General features: G+C 34.7%; 1 protein-coding gene across 1 annotated transcript in view; it reads left to right on the top strand.

The window, feature by feature from the left end:
* The window catches only part of Gdh (glutamate dehydrogenase, mitochondrial), a 103,765-nt gene extending 84,173 nt beyond the window's left edge, over positions 1 to 19,592 (top strand). The window contains exons 5-9 of the mRNA XM_069832842.1: positions 114 to 230; positions 2,516 to 2,677; positions 5,980 to 6,184; positions 14,669 to 14,823; positions 18,600 to 19,592. Coding sequence (XP_069688943.1) covers positions 114 to 230; positions 2,516 to 2,677; positions 5,980 to 6,184; positions 14,669 to 14,823; positions 18,600 to 18,716 — 756 coding nt within the window. The 3' untranslated portion in view covers positions 18,717 to 19,592. The remainder of the gene's footprint in view (positions 1 to 113; positions 231 to 2,515; positions 2,678 to 5,979; positions 6,185 to 14,668; positions 14,824 to 18,599) is intronic.
* The last annotated feature ends 209 nt before the right edge of the window (positions 19,593 to 19,801 follow it).

Below are 19,801 nucleotides of genomic sequence, written 5' to 3'. Positions count from 1 at the left end.
CCAATCAAAACTAGCCAAAACCAACCCAGACCAACGAACTAGATTTACTTCCGAATTATCTGCGAGTTATTTCGTGACCTTCATGCTAACTGCAGATGGTGATGGTGTTTCAGGGTTTCGGTAATGTAGGTCTTCACACCATGAGGTATCTTCACCGTGCTGGAGCAGTGTGCATTGGTGTCATTGAAAGGGAGGGTTCCATCTTCAACCAGGAGGGAATTGACCCTAAGGTAAGTAAGTGATGCAGTTCAATTTGACATTGAATTTGCTTAATACCTTAATAGTGAGCCTTACGCTTCTGAAATAGTTTCTTCAAACTTATTTGTCCATTGCTACTTTCATTTAAATCAATATACTGAACACTATTTTAACTATTTTCGCTTGTGTCAGTCTTCCATTGCATACAGGTTTTCACTGCAGTCAATTACAGATATATATACAGGTTGAAAACATTAAGATGTGCTGCAACAAGATTTGTAATCATTTAATTATGACCAATCAGCTTTATTCAGTTGAAGTTCTTGTTTGCATATGAATATTATCTTTTTGTTTGTATAAAAAAGTTACATTTAAGTATTGTACTAATGCTGAGTTTATTAAATATTGTACTTCAATTTGTGTAATCGATAAGGGATGTGATTTTATGGTGATTATTTCAGCCTGATTTCGGTGATTAAAATGATTTAATTTCAATGAATATTTCGTAAAAAAAAAAAGCAATTTCGCGCATATTTCGCACCCTAAAGAAACGTAAAAATAATAAAATAACTTTTTTAAAAATTGTTATTGAAACAATCTCTTTGAAAATTATTTGCATCATTAATTCAATTCATAATTCAATTTCATTTCACTGTCTCTTTGTTCTTACAAAGGCAATTGTTGTGGGAAAGAGAAATGATCACTGTCTGCTTGCGCTGCTTCCTGGAAGTAGTTCCTGAAACTATGCAGACATCATTGCCAGATGTCACACACATGTAATGCTGAACGATATGGAAATGTTTATGTATATTTTATAACGAAGAAAATTTTCACGTTTTATTTGGAAGAAAGAGTCATTTTTCGTGTGAATTCTCCATAAAACATGATTTTTTCTAAATATTGTGATTATGAAGTAATGAATTTCTATCAATTTCGCAAAAATTGGCGGTTATTACTTAATTTTGGACTTTCATTAAAGGATTTGAATTTTTCATGCATAAAATTAAGTTTTCAATGCTTTCTGCATATATTGTTTATGCCAAAAATCACACTCTTAGTAATTGAATAGTTAAGCAGAAAAATGTTGCAAGCGACATTTTTTTCTGTGTTTTATAATGTAGTGAACTCTGATGGTTTGAAATGGAAGTACAACAAATATAGGCTGTAGAACCTAGGAGGTTGTGGGAAAATATTAAAGTGCTAAGCATCAAGTATTTATTTTTCTATAATTGTTCTGGGACCGGGTATCGATCCTGGGACCTCTGGTTGAACATACCAGCGCTCTTACCAACTGAGCTACCCAGGAACTCCACCAGACACCGTCTCAACTTTTCCCTTTTTATCCACACAACTCGCGTGGGCTGACGAAATGCCAGAGACCCACATCGAGTACACACAATCTCTATGTGACTTGGAATTGTGGTTTTCTGTTAACGTACACAGTGACGTATATATTATGCAAATCTAATCTTTCAGGTAAAGCTCCCTGTAAAGCAGATTTGAATAATTTCAAGGTAAAAATTGTTCCGGGGCCGGGTATCGATCCCGGGACCTCTGGTTGAACGTACCAGCGCTCTTACCAACTGAGCTACCCGGGAACTCCACCCGACACCATCTCAACTTTTCCCTTTATATCCACACATCTTGCGTGGGCTGACGAAACGCCAGAGACCCACATCGAGTGCACACAATCTCTGTGTGACTTGGAATTGTGGTTTTCTGTTTTTCCCTCGAAATTATTCAAATCTGCTTTACAGGGAGCTTTACCTGAAAGATTAGATTTGCATAATTTATTTTTCTGTTCCTGTAAAATTTTAATTTGGTGCCTACAGCATTTTTCTGCTTAGCTATTCAATTGCACAGTAACTGTATAGTGGACCTTAGAGTAGCGCCTTCAACTGTCAGCATTTCTTTTTTATAATGGCCGAAATCTTCTTGGGTTTTACACCATTTTTCTTCTAGCTTTCCAATATAGGCTGAGAAATATATTTTGCTTCTTGTCTATCCTTGTTGAGAGCACTAGTGTTGAGTGCTGGGGAAAGAATGTTATATTTACTCCTACAAATATAATTGCAAATTGTGCTTTTAATCATTTTTGGATTTAACTAATCTAGTAGAAATTCAAATATAATTAAATACTGAAAAATCAATTAAGGTGATCTACAGTGCACATCGGACTTGTATGTCTAGGTTTGCACTCAGTTTGCGGCACAATATTTCTCGTCATCTTAATTTTCAGGATGGCTTTGGAGTGCATTTATATAGAAATAGTGCATAATTCAAATGTAAACAAATTATTCATTTCTTTTACTTTCAGCAACTAGAGGACTACCGAAATGATACTGGCAGTATAGTTGGCTTTCCAGGAGCGAGTGCATATGAGGGAGAGAATCTGATGTATGAGCCTTGTGACATTTTTGTACCAGCAGCTATTGAGAAAGTCATCACAAAGGAGAACGCACATCGTATACAAGCAAAGGTAATGTGAAAATCACATCCTGTATTACTTAGATCCAGTATTTGAGTTGGATAATAATTATACTCTTCTTGATGAGTAAAAAGTCAGCACATACGACTGATATCCCTACTGCTGGTCCATGTCAAATTTTTTTTTTTTTGAGGTTGGAGCCTTAATATCTGTCACCTAACGACTTTTCATGGCTTCTAATGGGATAGATTTGCTTTGCTTTATATAACAGATAAAGATATTGGTAAGAACAGATAACAAAGTAAGAAAACAGATATATTAATCACTGTCTAATTATGTTTAGAACCCTCAGTATTTTAATGTCATGTTTTTGACAGTATTTTATACCTCTCTATAAGTGTACAATTACAAATTGAGTGTTCAATGCGTATGGTTTTATGAAATACCTTTATATAGCATCAGTTCTTTGACGTATGACTACATCTTCCAAATTAACAATCTCCAGTCATCTCGATCTTCCCATAAACCATAGGGTATATCCTTCCCCTCTATTTCTTCTTTTATATCATTCTGCCACGTTCTTCTTGGCATTTCGCACTTCGTTCTTCCAGGAGGTTTCCAATCGAACAGTTTCTTTAGAAGTCTTTATACCAGTGTGGGCATTTTTAAAAATATGATCATAGTACAAATTAGCCGTTTTGTCATTTCTTCCTGTATTTTGTCACTTCTATCTCTCTCTCTCTCTCCTTTTGTTTTTTTTTATTTGTCACACTTCCGATTCATTGTAAATAAACTGTTTTTTTCCTTTTAGTTATGTCCTTATCACATAAAACACATTTAGTAATGATATGGCTTTTCTTCCTTGTACATTTCTATTTTGAATTTCCATTTCCATTCCCCTGTTCTTACTAATTACCTACAGTAATCTCACTAAAGGTTTTGATTTATCTAGAGAAAATCAAAACTCGAGTGGAATTTAATTGATTATTACACGGCCTCACCTCACTTCATCCCCGTTTGGTCTGATTACCTCGTTAGGTTTTTTTCCGAGGTTTTCCCCAACCATAAGGCAAATGCCAGGTAATCTGTGGCGAATCCTCGGCCTCATCTCACTACATCTCGCCAAAAAATTGTAATCTTGTAAAATTTTGACTTCTTCCACATCCAAAAAATTTTAATCTTGTAAAATTTTGACTTATTCCACATCTTAAAGAAGCTTCAATGCTAATGTAAGATCAATGGAATACAATAAATGAAATGAAAAAAAAAAAAGAAAGTATATGAAGCTCAGAAGAAATAAAGTACTCTAATACAACAAAATATTGACTTCCTAAAATGCTAAACTGTCTTGAAAATGTATTATTGTACCATCTCGTCATTACAAATATTCTGCTAGATGGCAGTAGTGTGTTAAAAAAGAGCTGTTCTCTTGTTACCAGTTGTGTCAACTGTATAATCTTCATTGAACTCTATGGACGATTACTATACTTGCTTTTTGAAAGATGGGACATGACAGGAGCGTTGGGATCGGAAAAACAACTGAATGTCACATAGCATGGTAAGCCTGTTGCTATGGTAACAATGGTTGAGTTGCCAAACTTACAGTTTCCACATGGCGAGTGCTTAATAGTTCTCTTGGTGACATTTATTGTGCACACAATGTTAGCATTGGCACGTTTTGTCTTTGATTCTCTGTCGATTTTTGTATTGTTTTCTTACCTTCGCATCAATTTTCAATGAATGTTTTAACGTCAGCCATCTTAACGACAATTGTTAGCTACCATAAGCTGGCAGCGTAGTAGTCCATATTGGCAAAATGGCACTGTAGTTCCAAGCTCGGCCGCTTAACTGTCATGTCCCATCTTTCAAAAAAACAAGTATAGTCAAAAACCCTTTGTTGATTCAGTTTCATTTTTATTAAACCAGTTGCATTCCACTTCAATTATCAATATATACTAAACAATCTCTGATACCTTTTTAAATATTTGTAATTTTTACAGTTTGTAATAATCTAACCATTATCCAAATTCAGGTTTTCCTGATATGTACATAGGCCTATATATATTTATAAGATGAAAGAGTAATGGAACGGAGAAAAATTCTCTCCGGCGCCAGGATTTGAACCCGGGTTTTCAGCTCTACGTGCTGATGCTTTATCCACTAAGCCATACTGGATACAACTCCGACGCCGGTTAGAATCGTCTCAGATTAAGCTCCAACTCTTGGGTTCCCTCTAGTGGCCGCCCTCTGCACTACGTCATAGATGTCTATGAACGCAGGACCGAAGTCCACACATGTGCTGAGGTGCACTCGATATGAGCGACTAGTTGGCCAGGATCCGACGGAATGAGCGCCGTCTTAAATCACGAAGTGATTTACGCATATCATATATATTATTTTAATGTACCGAAGTACATATGATATTTCCATGCAGATATTCTGCGTCATCATACATCATCAGAATATCTGCATGGAAATATCATATGTACTTCGGTACATTAAAATAATATATATGATATGCGTAAATCACTTCGTGATTTAAGACTGCGCTCATTCCGTCGGATCCCGGCCAACTAGTCGCTCATATCGAGTGCACCTCAGCACATGTGTGGACTTCGGTCCTGCGTTCATAGACATCTATGACGTAGTGCAGAGGGCGGCCACTAGAGGGAACCCAAGAGTATGATGACGCAGAATATCTGCATGGAAATATCATATGTACTTCGGTACATTAAAATAATATATAAAAAATAAAAAAAAACTAATCTATATATATTTACTTTCAGCTTCCATTTTTCACATCCTTCATTCAGTTTCCTCATTATGTATTCAGTATCTTCTTATCCTAGTTATATGACTATATGATCATCTTGCACTTTGCTTTCCAATGTTTTAGTGCTTGCACTAGCTACATTCTTAATGAAGTTGGCGAGATACAACAACCTTGTTTTAGTCCTTTGTTTACTAAAAATTTGTTTGTTAGATTACCTCCTATTTTTAGACACAGTGACATACTTTTCATATATGTTCTGTATTGCTTTTATGATAGTTCGATTAGCTGGTGTTGCTTTTAGGATCTCCCATAATTTTTAAAGTAATACTATCTTACGGTTTCCTTAAATTCACAAAACACAAAATGTAGTTCTTGATTTACTGACCATCTCTTTTCCATTGACTTCGTTACATTAATAAATGATCTATTGTAGATCTCTCTGCCCTAAATCCTGATTGTTCTCCAGCTTCCAGTGGAATATTCTGCCTGTAGTCTGTTCTTAAAATTCTTCCATACAATCTACAATTTACCTCTTCCTTAAATAGATTGAAAATAATGTATTTTGCTTGCCTGTTAACAGATCATTGCAGAGGCGGCCAATGGACCAACTACTCCAGCTGCTGACAAGATCCTTATCGATCGCAATATCCTAGTCATCCCTGATCTGTACATAAACGCTGGTGGTGTCACAGTGTCGTTTTTCGAGTGGCTGAAGAACCTCAACCACGTCTCATACGGACGATTAACTTTCAAATATGAGAGGGAATCCAACTACCATTTGCTCGGTGAGTTAGAATTTGTTTCCTTACTCCAAGGCGCAGAAAGTTTCTCTCATTAGAGGAGCCATCAGAGATCCCACCAACCTGATTCCCATCAGTAATCGAGTTGCTACTGGGCACTGACCTCGATATTAATTTTTCTAAACATTTAAACCGACAAAAATGTTAATGAGGTGTATTATAGTCCCGTCACTCTAATTTCCGGCATCCAATCACATTGCAGATCGGCTACATTTAAACGTGTGCATCTTGTGATTCGTTGATGAAGTCGTTGGATAAATACTTAATATAATCGCCCGCCATTTTGGCTCTTTCGTTGGCATTCGCAGAAAGCACACGAGGACGTTATTTGCCGCTCAATTATTTGCTGAATTGCAGTGCGTTTGATTTATTATCATAGAAGCTATGACATGATAATGTTTAACAGTGTGGCAAATAGATTCCTCATGTGATAACTCGGCAACGAAAGAACAAAAATGGCGAACGATACTACCTACCTAGACTTTATAGAGCCTTCACTTCCTAAGACGTAAGCAAAGAAGAGGAGTCATGCGGGAATAACAGTGTCGCGACATTAGGTATAAAACTTTAAACAGTAAGTTAAACACTATTGTCAGCTACATTTTACAAAGTGCAAAAACATATTCAGCATGGATTTACAATCTTATTTAATAATGATCTAATTCTTGCATGATCGTTTGTGGTCGTGGATGTGCCTTATGGTCTTGCTACTAAAAAGTGCTAGTCCACAGCCCTTGCAGGATCAAATTTCTCTGATGCAGATCCATTCATATTACACATCATCAAATTACATAATATGTTTGTTTTTAATGACGATCTGGTTTTTAAGGTTCATCTGACAAAATCCTTGCTCACACGATGATGATTATTTTCGAGAAGATCGTGGTATGGTTTTAAGCTTCTTCAGTGACGTCATGATAGATATCACGTGGCTTTTGCAGTAGATTTAGGAGTAAGAGAAAAAAACAGAAAAGTTTGGCTCGAAACTTAAGACGCCAGCAGCAGAAACACAGTCACTATGGTGACCTGACACAGGATTTCTGCACCCCTGCCTTATTTTTCCTCCTTTTGGAGCTCCTTTTCTTATTGTGTGGATTCAAGTAGCATGTAAAGCAAGAAGCAACATCTAGGGTTATGAATCCATTAGTTATATTTTTATTACGTACCTTTATTTATTTGTATGATAGTGAAGTGGTTTCTGATGGTTGTCATTACATTACAGTTTGATGTCAAAACTGTGCTGAATACAGTGAATTTTTTAAGGTAATAAAAGTAAAAATATAAAACAAATAAGTAAAAATTAAATTTAAACTAGAATCTATGCAAATGGACTTCCTCAGAAAGTGTGTGCGATGTTGAAAATTTAATAAAATGAGAAATGAAGAAATTATAATTAACTATATCCATAGCAAACAATTAAATTGGTATGGCCATATTTGGAGGATGGAGAATAACAGGCTATCGATTGGAATGGATGCCTACAAGATGCTGGAAGAGAGAGTTATATGAATGGAGGAAATTAGTAAATAAATGCAACACAAAGGTTTAGAATAAAGAGCCTGGGAAAATACAGAAGAGTGGAGAAGAAAAATTTGGACACAGAAAGATGCTTGAGTATCATAAACCTTCTCATAATAATAAAAACAAAAATTCTTAGTACAGCTTCCTTCAGAACTGAGATAAAGTTAGAAGACCTATGCCTTTTCTTTTGCAGAAGTATAGTAAATTGTGAAGGAATAGGAGAGAAATCATTAGACCTAGATAGAGCTTGACCCACATTCACTTTTGTTTGGGGAAAGTTCCATTTTAGTTAAGCTAATACCTAATTGTGTTTTCCATTCCAGCAAGTTGATGTCTTTTGTTTTTTCTTAACATCCCTTTAAAATTTTTTCCCTTTACTTTTAGATATTATTTTGTGTTGTACTTAGGCTGTAAGTCTTCTTCTTCTTCATTGGTACTATAGTTCTCCAATTACGGCATCTTCCTTAACCCTTAACCCTTTGCAGCATTAGTGGTTGTTCAGAAGAACCACCGTTTTCTTCCTTTCTAAATTTTATGGCACAGACATTCCACCAAGGAACCGCCTCTTGAGTATACATAGAGGTGCCATCTATGTTTTGAAATTATGTGCAGAGTTGAAATGTTGAAAAAAATTGATCGAAGCTTTGTTATGATCCATGAAGTGAAAACCATAAAAAATTAATTTGTGCTGCAAAGGGTTAAATCCTCTTCCACTCCATCCAGTCATAGCATTCTAGGTCGTCCTCAGCTACTATGTCCTCCAGGGTTGTCAGTTTGAACTCTTTTTGAAATCTCGGATTGTCCATCTGAGGAATCGATGTTACCTGCAACATAATAAAATTTATTTTACCACTTGAGGGTTAACGGTATCAAAAGAAAATACTTGGCCAGCATTTTCTTTCCAGCTTTTTTTCAGTTTGTTTTTCACTTTTACAAGGGGATTGTTATCAGGAAAGATCCGGATGGACGACTACTCCTTTGTTTCTGCATTAAATTGGTAGTTCCTGATCTCGTCTTCCATAACAATGTTGGGAGTCATTCAAACCACTTTTAAAAAATCGATCTCCAACTCCATGCTCACTACCATACTAAACAGGCTTTGGAATGTTGCAGCCTTTCTAACTAGCAAAATAGGGAAGGTGAAGTGACTATCTGCTGCCACTTTACTTACAATAGGCCAATCTAGGTGGTGCCATCCTAGAATCTGTTCTGAATTGCGTCTCTTTAAAACATCTGAAAATTTATATAGGTACTCGTCCAAATTGCATGCAATGTCGAGTTGTGCAAGAAAAGTTGAGTTGCACAATGTAAACAACCATACAACTTGAAAAATTGCATATGCCACTTGCATCTTGCATATAAAACTATTATTAAACCAATAGTAGTATATGAAGAGTTTGCGGGAAAAACAATGAATGTCACATTTCTGTTAAGGATTAGATAATGATCTAATTGAGTCTATAACTGTAAGATGTAGTGCTGTTTATATAGAAAATATAGGAAAAGATTACTGTATTCGTGGTGATAATTCTCCTTTTTACCATTTTTCATAAGAACAACATTAAATTTCGTAGTGATTCATTGAATTAGATAATGACATCAACCTTAACAGAACTGTGACATTCATCATTTTTCTCGCGAACTCTTCATATAGAAGTGAAACCTGGACTCTACCTGAAAGGGCAATAAAGATCTTAAATGCCTGGGAAAGGAAAGTATTACGGAAAATCTTTGGGCCTACTTATGAGCAAGGGTTTTGGCGAATCACAACAAATTTTATTTTATTTTAAATCCACCACCAACAGAAGCAAGCTTCCAATTACAGGTGGCTTACATAGATATATACACAAAATACATAATAAGAGAAAAAAAAAACAACAAAACAAACAACACAAACGAAAGAAAGAAAACACATAATGGTAATAGATGCTAGAATATAATATTACAGTTAATATAGTGCTAAATGTCAATTTAATGATGCAAAATTATTTAAAAACTAGAGTGAAAACATTACAATACACTTCTTCATAATTTAAATATCTAAGGAAATACAATTCTTTTTAATATTGTATGAAATTTTTCAATTGTTAAACTAAAAACCAATTGAGAATCACACATAACAAACAATGGAGAGTTCTTGAAGAAAACAGTTCTAGGAATAGGAATAATAAAAGGTTGCCTATGACGTAATTCTGTTCTTTTTACATTGAACTGAAGGAATTTAAGAAAATCACAGTTATTCAATATACCGTTAATAGTCTTATAGAGTAAAATTTGGCTATTTATTAATCGTCGAGATTTTAAAGTTTTATAATTAAATTCAAAAAGTAACTGATTATATGAAATTTGCTTGTCATAAGACGACACGTGATGTTTTTTAAAATATAAATAACGTAAAAATCTTTTCTGTATCCTTTCTATTTGCATCTGATGGGACTGGAACTGAGGTGACCATATTACAGATGCATACTCTAGCTTACTTCTAACTAGAGTTTTATATAGAGTAACAATAGTATTTATATTTTTTAATTCTTTTGTATTTCTGATTATAAATCCTAATTTTCTATATGCATCAATCACCACGTGATTTAAGTGCATTTTAAAACATAAGTTGTGCGTAAAATAAATACCCAAATCCTTAAATGATTCTATGTACTCTGGGTAACTTCACACCATTCATTTCATACGAATTTTATGCTGAGTTATATGAATTATATAAAGATATTAACATTGTTGTTGACATAAAACTCAGAAGGTTAGAGTGGCTGAGACACATAGCCAGGATGGAGAACAATCGCACACCCAAAGCTCTACTAGATGTGTTACCAGTAGGAAGAAGGAAAGTCGGACGACCTAAATTGAGATGGCTGGATGATGTCCAGGCTGACCTAACAAAAGCTGGAATTAGAAGATGGAGAACACGAGCATTAGACAGGAGTGATTGGTCGGATGTTCTGAGGGAGGCTAAGGTTAAACTACAAGGGCCGTAATGCCAATGATGATGATGACTTGCATCTTGTGCAAGTTTTAAGTTGCATGCAATTTAAAAAACGACATATACACAGCAAAAAGAACCGAGATGCCATCTGAAATTACGAGGCGTGTTCTTAAAGTAAGTTCCGTTTTCAATTATAGCCATCACATCGCTGCAATCGTTATTTTGCGCATGCATATTTTCTTCTTCAATCTTCAGACAAGCTGTGCATGCAGTTTCAGAGCTTCAGTCCGTGTGTGGGGTTAGTTATGATCAGTTGAAATGTTTAAAGTGATCGAGCACCCCGCCGACTGTGAGATGCGCTCTGTTATCCATTTCTTGAATGCGAGAAACATCAAACCAGCTGACATTCATCGTCAACTTTGTGAGGTGTATGGCGATGATGCCATTAGTGATGGAATGGTCAGGAGATGGGTTAGGAAGTTCAAAGAGGGCCGCGTCTCTGTGCATGACGAGCAGCATACTGGTCGGCCATCTTTGGTCAATGACAATTTGGTGCGTGCTGTTGATGAAAAAAATCATGAAGACAGGAACAAATTAACCATCCCTCCTACAGCCCGGATTTGGTTCCGAGTGACTTTCATCTCTTCCAGCACCTCAAGAAGTTCCTCGGTGGTCAACATTTTGATGGTGACGACACCCAAAATCTCATCTCGAAATTTGGCTGGGAACAAATTGACCATCCCCCCTACAGCCCGGATTTGGTTCCGAGTGACTTTCATCTCTTCCAGCACCTCAAGAAGTTCTTCGGTGGTCAACGTTTTGATGGTGACGACACCCAAAATCTCATCTCGAAATTTGGCTGGGAACAAATTGACCATCCCCCCTACAGCCCGGATTTGGTTCCGAGTGACTTTCATCTCTTCCTGCACCTCAAGAAGTTCCTCGGTGGTCAACGTTTTGATGGCAACGACACCTAAAATCTCATCTCGAAATTTGGCTCGGAACAAATTGACCATCCCCCCTACAGCCCGGATTTGGCTCCGAGTGACTTTCATCTCTTCCTGTACCTCAAGAAGTTCCTCTGTGCTCAACGTTTTGATGGCGATGAAGTGAAAACAGCAATGCGGGAGTGGTTCACATTGCAGGCGGGCAAATTCTACAATGAGGGGATAGAAAGACTTGTGCCACGACTCGATAAATGCCTCAATAATGGTGGAGATTATGTTGAGAAGTAATTGAAGTGTGGGGAATACAACGCAACAAAAATAGTTTGTAAATATCTTCCCGTTTACTTACTACACCCTTTTGGAACTTACTTTAAGAACACGCCTCGTAGCTTGAAAAGTTTAGATACGTTTTGTTGCACAACTTCATCATCTCAATGCGTTTGAATACTACACATTGTTGGTGAATGGAAAGAGTCTGATCAAGACTATTATGATTGTTTCATTTTCAACAATGCGTGTTAAATCTAGTGTGATGTTTTCAGTAATTACAAACAATTTAGTATAGGCCTATTTCATAGGTTATACAGTATATGACTGAGAAAGAACAATGGACGTGACATATCACAGAGTCATTCATTCATTCATTTGTTGTTCTGTCCAAGGGCAGGTCTTTCAGTGCAAACCCAGCTTTCTCCAAACTTTCCTATTTTCTGCCTTCTTCTTTGTTCCCTCATATGAGTCGTATATCCTAATGTGTCTATCATCTGATATCGTCTTCTGCCCCGAACTCTTCTCCCATTCACCATTCCTTCCAGTGCATCCTTCAGTAGGCAGTTTCTTCTCAGTCAGTGATCCAACCAATTCCTTTTCATGTTCCTGATTAGTACTGTTTTTTTTTTTTTTTTAATAGAGAGAGTAAAGTTGAATCCGCAGAATTCAGCAATAAACAAAAATGGAAAAATGCTATTAACAAAATTTACTGGATTTGAGAGTAATGTCACTGAACATATTAAACAAAAACGAAGTCCACGAAATTAGGAAGCTGCATAGAAGACAAATATAAAGCTAAATTGGAGTTCTTTCATGTCTAAAATGTACAATTCATAAATAAAAGTGTGTTAACTTTAAATAGTCTTCTTTCACAACTTCATTAATACTTTACCACACATCATGTATTATAGGGTACATGAAATAGTGCATTTTGGTATAGAAAGCAGATATATTAGTGACTGCCTTCTTTCGGGGCAGATATTGTAAATGAAATATACCCTTCCAATTTCACTTAGCAATAGAAATATCCTACTTAAATAAATGTTCGACAGGTTGCCAAATATCTGAAGTAAAGGCAGTGGGGGCCTCGGACTTAAAAAAACAATTCAGGTTCATTACTTTAATAAAAATAGTAATATGCATTACAAGAGCGGTATGTTGAAGTTTTCATGTTCGAGGAAAAGTTTGATAAAGCGAAACGTAGTTGAGCGTTTTTAATTTCCGAGAATTGAAAGAAAACATACCGATCGTGTATCGTACATTATTTTGTGCGAACATCGTTTATTACATACCTGAAAGAGGAATTTCTAATTAGTTGCAATGAAATCTCCATCTTGGTTTCTGTTCAATGACTGCAAATTTGCAAAACAAAAATATTTATCTTCAACATTGTTGCTTTAAAATGTTTTCTGTGTTTACTATACTCCAGCAGGCCGTGATATATGTCTGTCTTTTTTTTCCTCCAGTCTATAAATGCGAACTTAAAAGAAACGGTAAGGTTATGTAATGATTTATTTTTCATTTTAATATTTTAACAATATTATTTATATAACATATTGCAATAATATCGGCATCTGGAATCTTGTTGATTTTTTCACGGCTTCCTTAATGTTACTTGCATCACGAATACAGTAACTTTAGTGGAGTTGTAGAGTTTACTTAATTTTTGCAAATATTTAAAAACAATAATTAACAGTGCAATTTAGGTGAAATTGCAGTGGTAAGTTTCCAATTTATAATTATTACTATATTGAACGTCTCTAAAAATAATACGTTAAAAGCCTAAAGCAGTAAAATCAATATGTCACTTAAGCGGTAAGAAGAGGGAAATTGTTATGTGTGTTAGGTTGGGAATACTGAATGTGGAATTTTAGACTTACCGCGGATTGGTTTTGTGTAGAAACCAAGCAAATACGCACGATCTCGCACAAAAATGCTTTACACATTGCATTGCTGGATACTGACTTAGATCTACTAGTTGTTAAACATCTCAATATTACTACAAGATGTTGTCTGACCATGAAACGAGTGGGCCTGAGTTCAAACTGCTTCTGACAAGTTACCTGGTTGAGGTTTTCCCTCACTCATTAAGAGCAAATGCTGGGTAACTTTCGGTGCTGGACTGTGGACTCATTTCGCTGGTATTATCACCACCTCATTCAGATCCTAGATAATCATAACAATTGATAAAGCATCTTAAAATAACTAATTAAAAAAACTACAAGTTGTTTTGTTTGTAATTCGAACTTTCTCATTTATGTGTCTTTCTTTTGTATTAACAACATTAGTTTTTCCAATAGATAATCGATAATTATTCCCTGAGATTCCTTAAAAAAATTTATAGAATTCTTCGTCTTTTCCATTCAACTCGTGGACACTTGTAACAGACATTCAACAGTTGACCAAGAATATTATGAAAGATAGTGTTGCATGAAATAAAGTTCACAACATAAATGGCGTGTTGTGTGTAAACGTCAAATGCAACTTTTTCTTGTAGGCATGCTATTTTCCAAGTCATGCAACTCAATTCCAAATAATTAAAGGATTATGTGTAAACAGGATGTGCAGATTTTATTGGGTAATTGAAATTACGCGTATTTAAGTTGCGCCATGCACAAGTTACTTGTAACTGCAATTTTGAATTGTTACTTTTATGTAATTTGAACACTTGTAACTGTTAGTGTAGTATTAACTGTTTTGTGTTTTCTGTGTACAGTGCATAATTGTGGCTCATATATTTTAGGATCATATATGTTAACTTTGTGAATAATCTTCATTTGATTGTTATTTCAGAATCTGTGCAGGAATCACTTGAGCGAAGGTTTGGTCGCGTTGGTGGTCGCATTCCTGTTACTCCATCGGAGGCATTCCAAAAACGAATCTCTGGTGCTTCAGAGAAAGACATTGTGCACTCTGGATTGGATTACACAATGGAACGCTCAGCAAGGGTAAGTGATTGTTCCCTCGCTCTAATACTAGGACATTATTTTCACCACACTGCACTGTTGTGTACTTGAGTCGTTACCTTTACTTTTGAAATGTTCCATTGAACTTCTCTGTCATAACTAGGACTAGGAATTTCCAACACTAAAAAGTTATGTGGTAGTTGGTATATTATGTATACAGATATTATCAGATCATGAAGTGTATAGTTCATGTACAGACTATGTTGAAGATAAAATATAGGTGAATCAAAGGAACATGAACATAATAACATACCTTATATACGCGAAGAAGAAGAAGAATTGAATAGCTTCTTCTTCTTCTTCTCTTCATGGAGTAGGAGAGAGACTCTCTCCGTCCTCAACTTTCCACCTTGTTTCTGGCCGACCAATATCTCTTCTCCCTTGTGGTTTATAATCCAACACCTGTTTCGGTATTCGTTCCTTATCCATTCTTCTTAAATGATTCGACCAACGAATTCTATATTCCTTTATTTTATCTATAATGGGAGCAGGTTTAATTCATTCCTTGTGTCATCATTTCTATATCTATCCAATCTTGTACATCCTTTTACTCCTCTGAGAAATTTCATTTCCTCTGACTGGATTCTATTAATATCATTTTTCTTCAAGGTCCATGCTTCACATCCATATAAGAGAGTTGGTATAGCCATTGTCTTATAAAATTTTATTTGCGTTTCTTTCCTTGTTTTCTTCTTTAAATTCTTGGCAATTGTGCCACATATAGCCTGGAAGCGTTGTGTTTTAATATTCACATCCTTATCATAATCATAAGTAATATCGCAACCTAGGTATTTAAAATGGTTCACCTGTTCTATAACAGTATTATTTATTATTATTTCACTTCTAACTGGATGTTTTCCTCTAAAAGCCATTACTTTTGTCTTTTGTATTGATATTTTTAGATTATATTCTCCACATATCGTATTTAATTTGTGTATGGCCTTTTGCAAGTTATCTTCACTATCCTGGATAATTATCTGATCGTCTGCAAATAAAAGGGTATTTAAAATGTTTTGTCGATTTAACGAAATCCCGTCATTAGTACATTTCTTCCATTCTCTAAGAATGTCGTCTATGTATATATTAAAAAGACTTGGTAATAGACTACATCCTTGTCTGACACCTTTATTAATAATAAATTCTTCCGATAATTTTCCTTTTATTGATATTCTGTTCATTGTTTTGGCGTAAATCGATTTTATAACTTGTATTAAGTGCAGTGGAATGCCTCTTCTTTCCATGATTTTCCATAATGTCTTGCGATGTGGTGTATCAAAGGCTTTTTCATAATCGATAAAGCCAATATGTGTCTCTAAATTATGCTCTCTTCGCTTTTGTATAATCATGTTAATTGTAAATATGTCATCCATGCAAGATCTTCCATGTCTAAACCCATTTTGTTCTTCTAGCAGTATTTTATCAGATATAGTTGTAAATATTTTATTTATAAAATTGAATAGCTTGTGGTGGAAATATGTAATTTGTGGCATGCAAAAGAACTCTTGAGGCACAATAGTTGCCTTCCGGAAAAATTAATGTTCAGTTGTCACCCATTTTGAATTTTGATGCTACATAACTCAGTTGTTGAAAAACGTCGTTAAATAAGATAATATCAAATATCACCTACATTTATAATATAGTGACTCATCTTAGTGTTTTGTATTTTGTTGCTTGCTTGCTTACTTACGGTTTTTAAGGAACCCGGAGGTTCATTTCCGCCCTCAAATAAGCCCGCCATCAGTCCCTATCCTGTACAAGATTAATCCACTCTCTACAATCATATCCCACCTCCCTCATGTATTTTGTTCACAGTGATAAATTATTGTGTCATCAAGAGAAAGGCTGATGATAGTTACATAAAAAGTAAATCATGTATGCACAAATGTAGTTGAACATTATTAAATATTCATATCATACTACATATCACTGTTCCAGGAGAACAATGATGCAACTACAAAATTGGGGCAAATATTAAAATCACCTCTATTTGACTATTTAAAAGTAACCAAAAATGGTAATATTTGCTTTATCTCCATTGTCTTAATATGTTTTTCGAATATTTATTGTTTATTTATATATGTATTTATATGTAAATAAGATTCTGTTTCTTCTTCTCTTGAAAACATTCTATGTTGCACTTACATCGTTGTTCTCCAGAACAGCGATATGTACTCTTATTAAATGCTATATATACCAATGGTGTAAGTTTATTTTCTCAAATACAAATGTTCTAATTATTTGAAATATGTTTATTTCAATCCCATTTAAAGCCTATTAATTGTTGAGGGACTGAATGTGATTCCTATTATATTGATACTAGTGGCTTGTGCAGCAAATGCTGCTGCAAACTAAGTTCGTTAGATGTTCAAATAAAACTTTTTCAGATTTATTTTCAATGAAGAATACTTGTCTTTTTGATAGTTATTTGCTTCCATAATAATGAAACATACTCCCTCTGAATGGATTTTTTTAGGCCAAATACTTTTCCTTGAACCTATCCAACTTCAGTTTTTGAGTTTCAACGCGAAAACGCAAGTATCAATGTCAGGACGATAGCAGTAGCTATTTCAGGTCATTGTGGATTGTAGGGAAAATTAAAAAAATGTCAAGTTTGCTAAGCTTTCGAACAATAGCATTTTCGTATAGCTGCTGCATGTATCACTTGAAATGTAGAGCGTAAAATCATTTTATCCTACTAAGAGATCCTGCTGAAATGATCTGAAGACTACAAAATTTTCTAGGCCTCTTATTTTATCAGTAAGTAATACCTTTTTATCTTTCCTTAGGAACTGTAATTTTTGCGCTCTCTCTCGAGCCAATATTGAAGACAATGACACATAATCAATATCTACACTACCCCGCCATTAAGTATATGAAAAAGACCCAACCCCACTGGGTTAATAAGTATAAAAATATTTGATTTTTAATAACAATACTATCATCTTACTTAAGTTTTGTAGTTATATATAGCAGCCACTCAGTAAATTATAGAAATGAAGATCTAAATTAAGATATTCTCTACATTTACTTATATAACCACAAAACGTTTCACTTTCATGTCATCAATATAGCATCAATATTATGTACAATTAATTAAAAAATAGATGCATCATGATATTAACTATAATAATATTTAATTTCTAATGGTAATAATGTTATCAAACCACCTCAAGTTTCGTAGATTTGAATATCCAATACACATCTGTACTCAGAAAATTATACACTGCAGAATCAGTTTTTAATAACAAATTGAATTGAGCTCTAAATATGTCGGCAATCCTGCAGGTCATGGCCTTCGTGTAATACCTTATTTGTTTATTGTAGTGTGTGTTTTGTTCTGAAATTCAATCAAGTCGGCCGTGATTCAATAAAATTAGTTCTCAAAACTGACAACAAATGGATTTTGGAAAATAGGAAAATTATGTAGGAAAATTGACATTTCACTGAAAACTACTACTTTTCCGAAAAACTTTGGGTGCCAAGCATGAAAATGAGGGGTCACTCATTAAAATCCGTTCAGCCATTTTCCCGTAATTTCCATTACCAGTTCAAATTATATATATATAGATGTGACTGATATCTGTAATTTGTAATCTACTTCTGCACAGCTGTTTTTCACTGGAGAGCTGGCAGTAGTATTTGATGAGCAAGAAAGAGCTGCTCTTTGCAGATCCACGGACCGTTCAGTTGCCTGCACTGGTGTATATGAATAATGAAGTGCATCTATTTACCACTTTTTCTTTCTCTTTTTTCCACAGGCTATTATGAAGACAGCAATGAAATTCAATTTGGGTCTCGATTTGAGAACTGCAGCATATGTGAATTCTATTGAGAAGATCTTCACAACTTACAAAGAAGCAGGATTGGCCTTCTAAGACGTTGGTCCATATCAATCATGTTACAAATCCATTCTTTACCATATTTAACAAGATCAATGCTATCAGTTCTTCTATTAGTAACTTATTTCATTTGGTTTTGATGGTTCTAAATGCTGTACCATCTAGTCATAAGCATTATAATAATTTCTTCCAGCAAAGTTTTTTTTTTTCAAGGGTACTTAAAATCATGTATCTGTTGACCATCCACACTTAAATGTTGCGATAGGATGGTGAGAAATGTTGTATCTCTGATTTGGATAAATATGGTAAAAAGTCTTTTAGTAGAATAAAGTAATACTTAAGCAAAATGCGTTTTCTACCTGACTTTTTAGAAATTGCTTAGTCAGTGGATTTGGCATTGATTTTTAGGAATACTAATACACTAGAGTACGTATCTAATAATATACATGTTATAATTTGCTTCAATGTGTTAATTACACTTAATGATTTTGCTGTGCTTGTAAGATACTATCGTATGAGATAAAATATGTCCCTCTGATTATTTAACAACAGTGTATTTCAAAAGTTAATGTCATTTTTATTACTTTTTTTTTAATGCACTATCTACTTAAGTTACCAAACATTATAATTTTCAGTAACATACCTTGTTGACTTGAAATATCCATTTTGCAGACAAAAGAAATCCTTATAGCAAAATGGCAGCTGTGTTTGCCCTTATATGGTCATGCAATGTATACACGTTTTTATGAATGAAAAATTATTATACATTTGTTGTTGTTATTATTATAAGAGAACAGTTCTAAAGAATGAAACTCTAACATTTAAGTATTATACAAATTCTCTGTATGTTAGTGGTATGGTATCATCATACTGCTCAACACTGCCAGGCAAATATAAAATGCTATGTTACAATGAGTGTGTTTCTTTTGCATTTTATTTTATACTAGCCATACCCGTGCACTCTGCTGCACCCGTTAGAAATTAATATAAAGTAATTACATAATTAAAATAGGACGTTTGATCCAGGGAACATTTGTGTTTGATAGAAGAATAAATCGTTTAATATGTTACTTAATTTAAATTGCATCCAAATAATTAAAATGCGATCATTTTGGTCCAGA

This window comes from Periplaneta americana, chromosome 8, assembly GCF_040183065.1.
Source record: "Periplaneta americana isolate PAMFEO1 chromosome 8, P.americana_PAMFEO1_priV1, whole genome shotgun sequence".
NCBI classification, from domain to species: Eukaryota; Metazoa; Arthropoda; class Insecta; order Blattodea; family Blattidae; genus Periplaneta; species Periplaneta americana.
The sequence above is the reverse complement of the archived record's forward strand: the minus strand, read 5'-3'. Positions and strand labels throughout refer to the sequence as shown.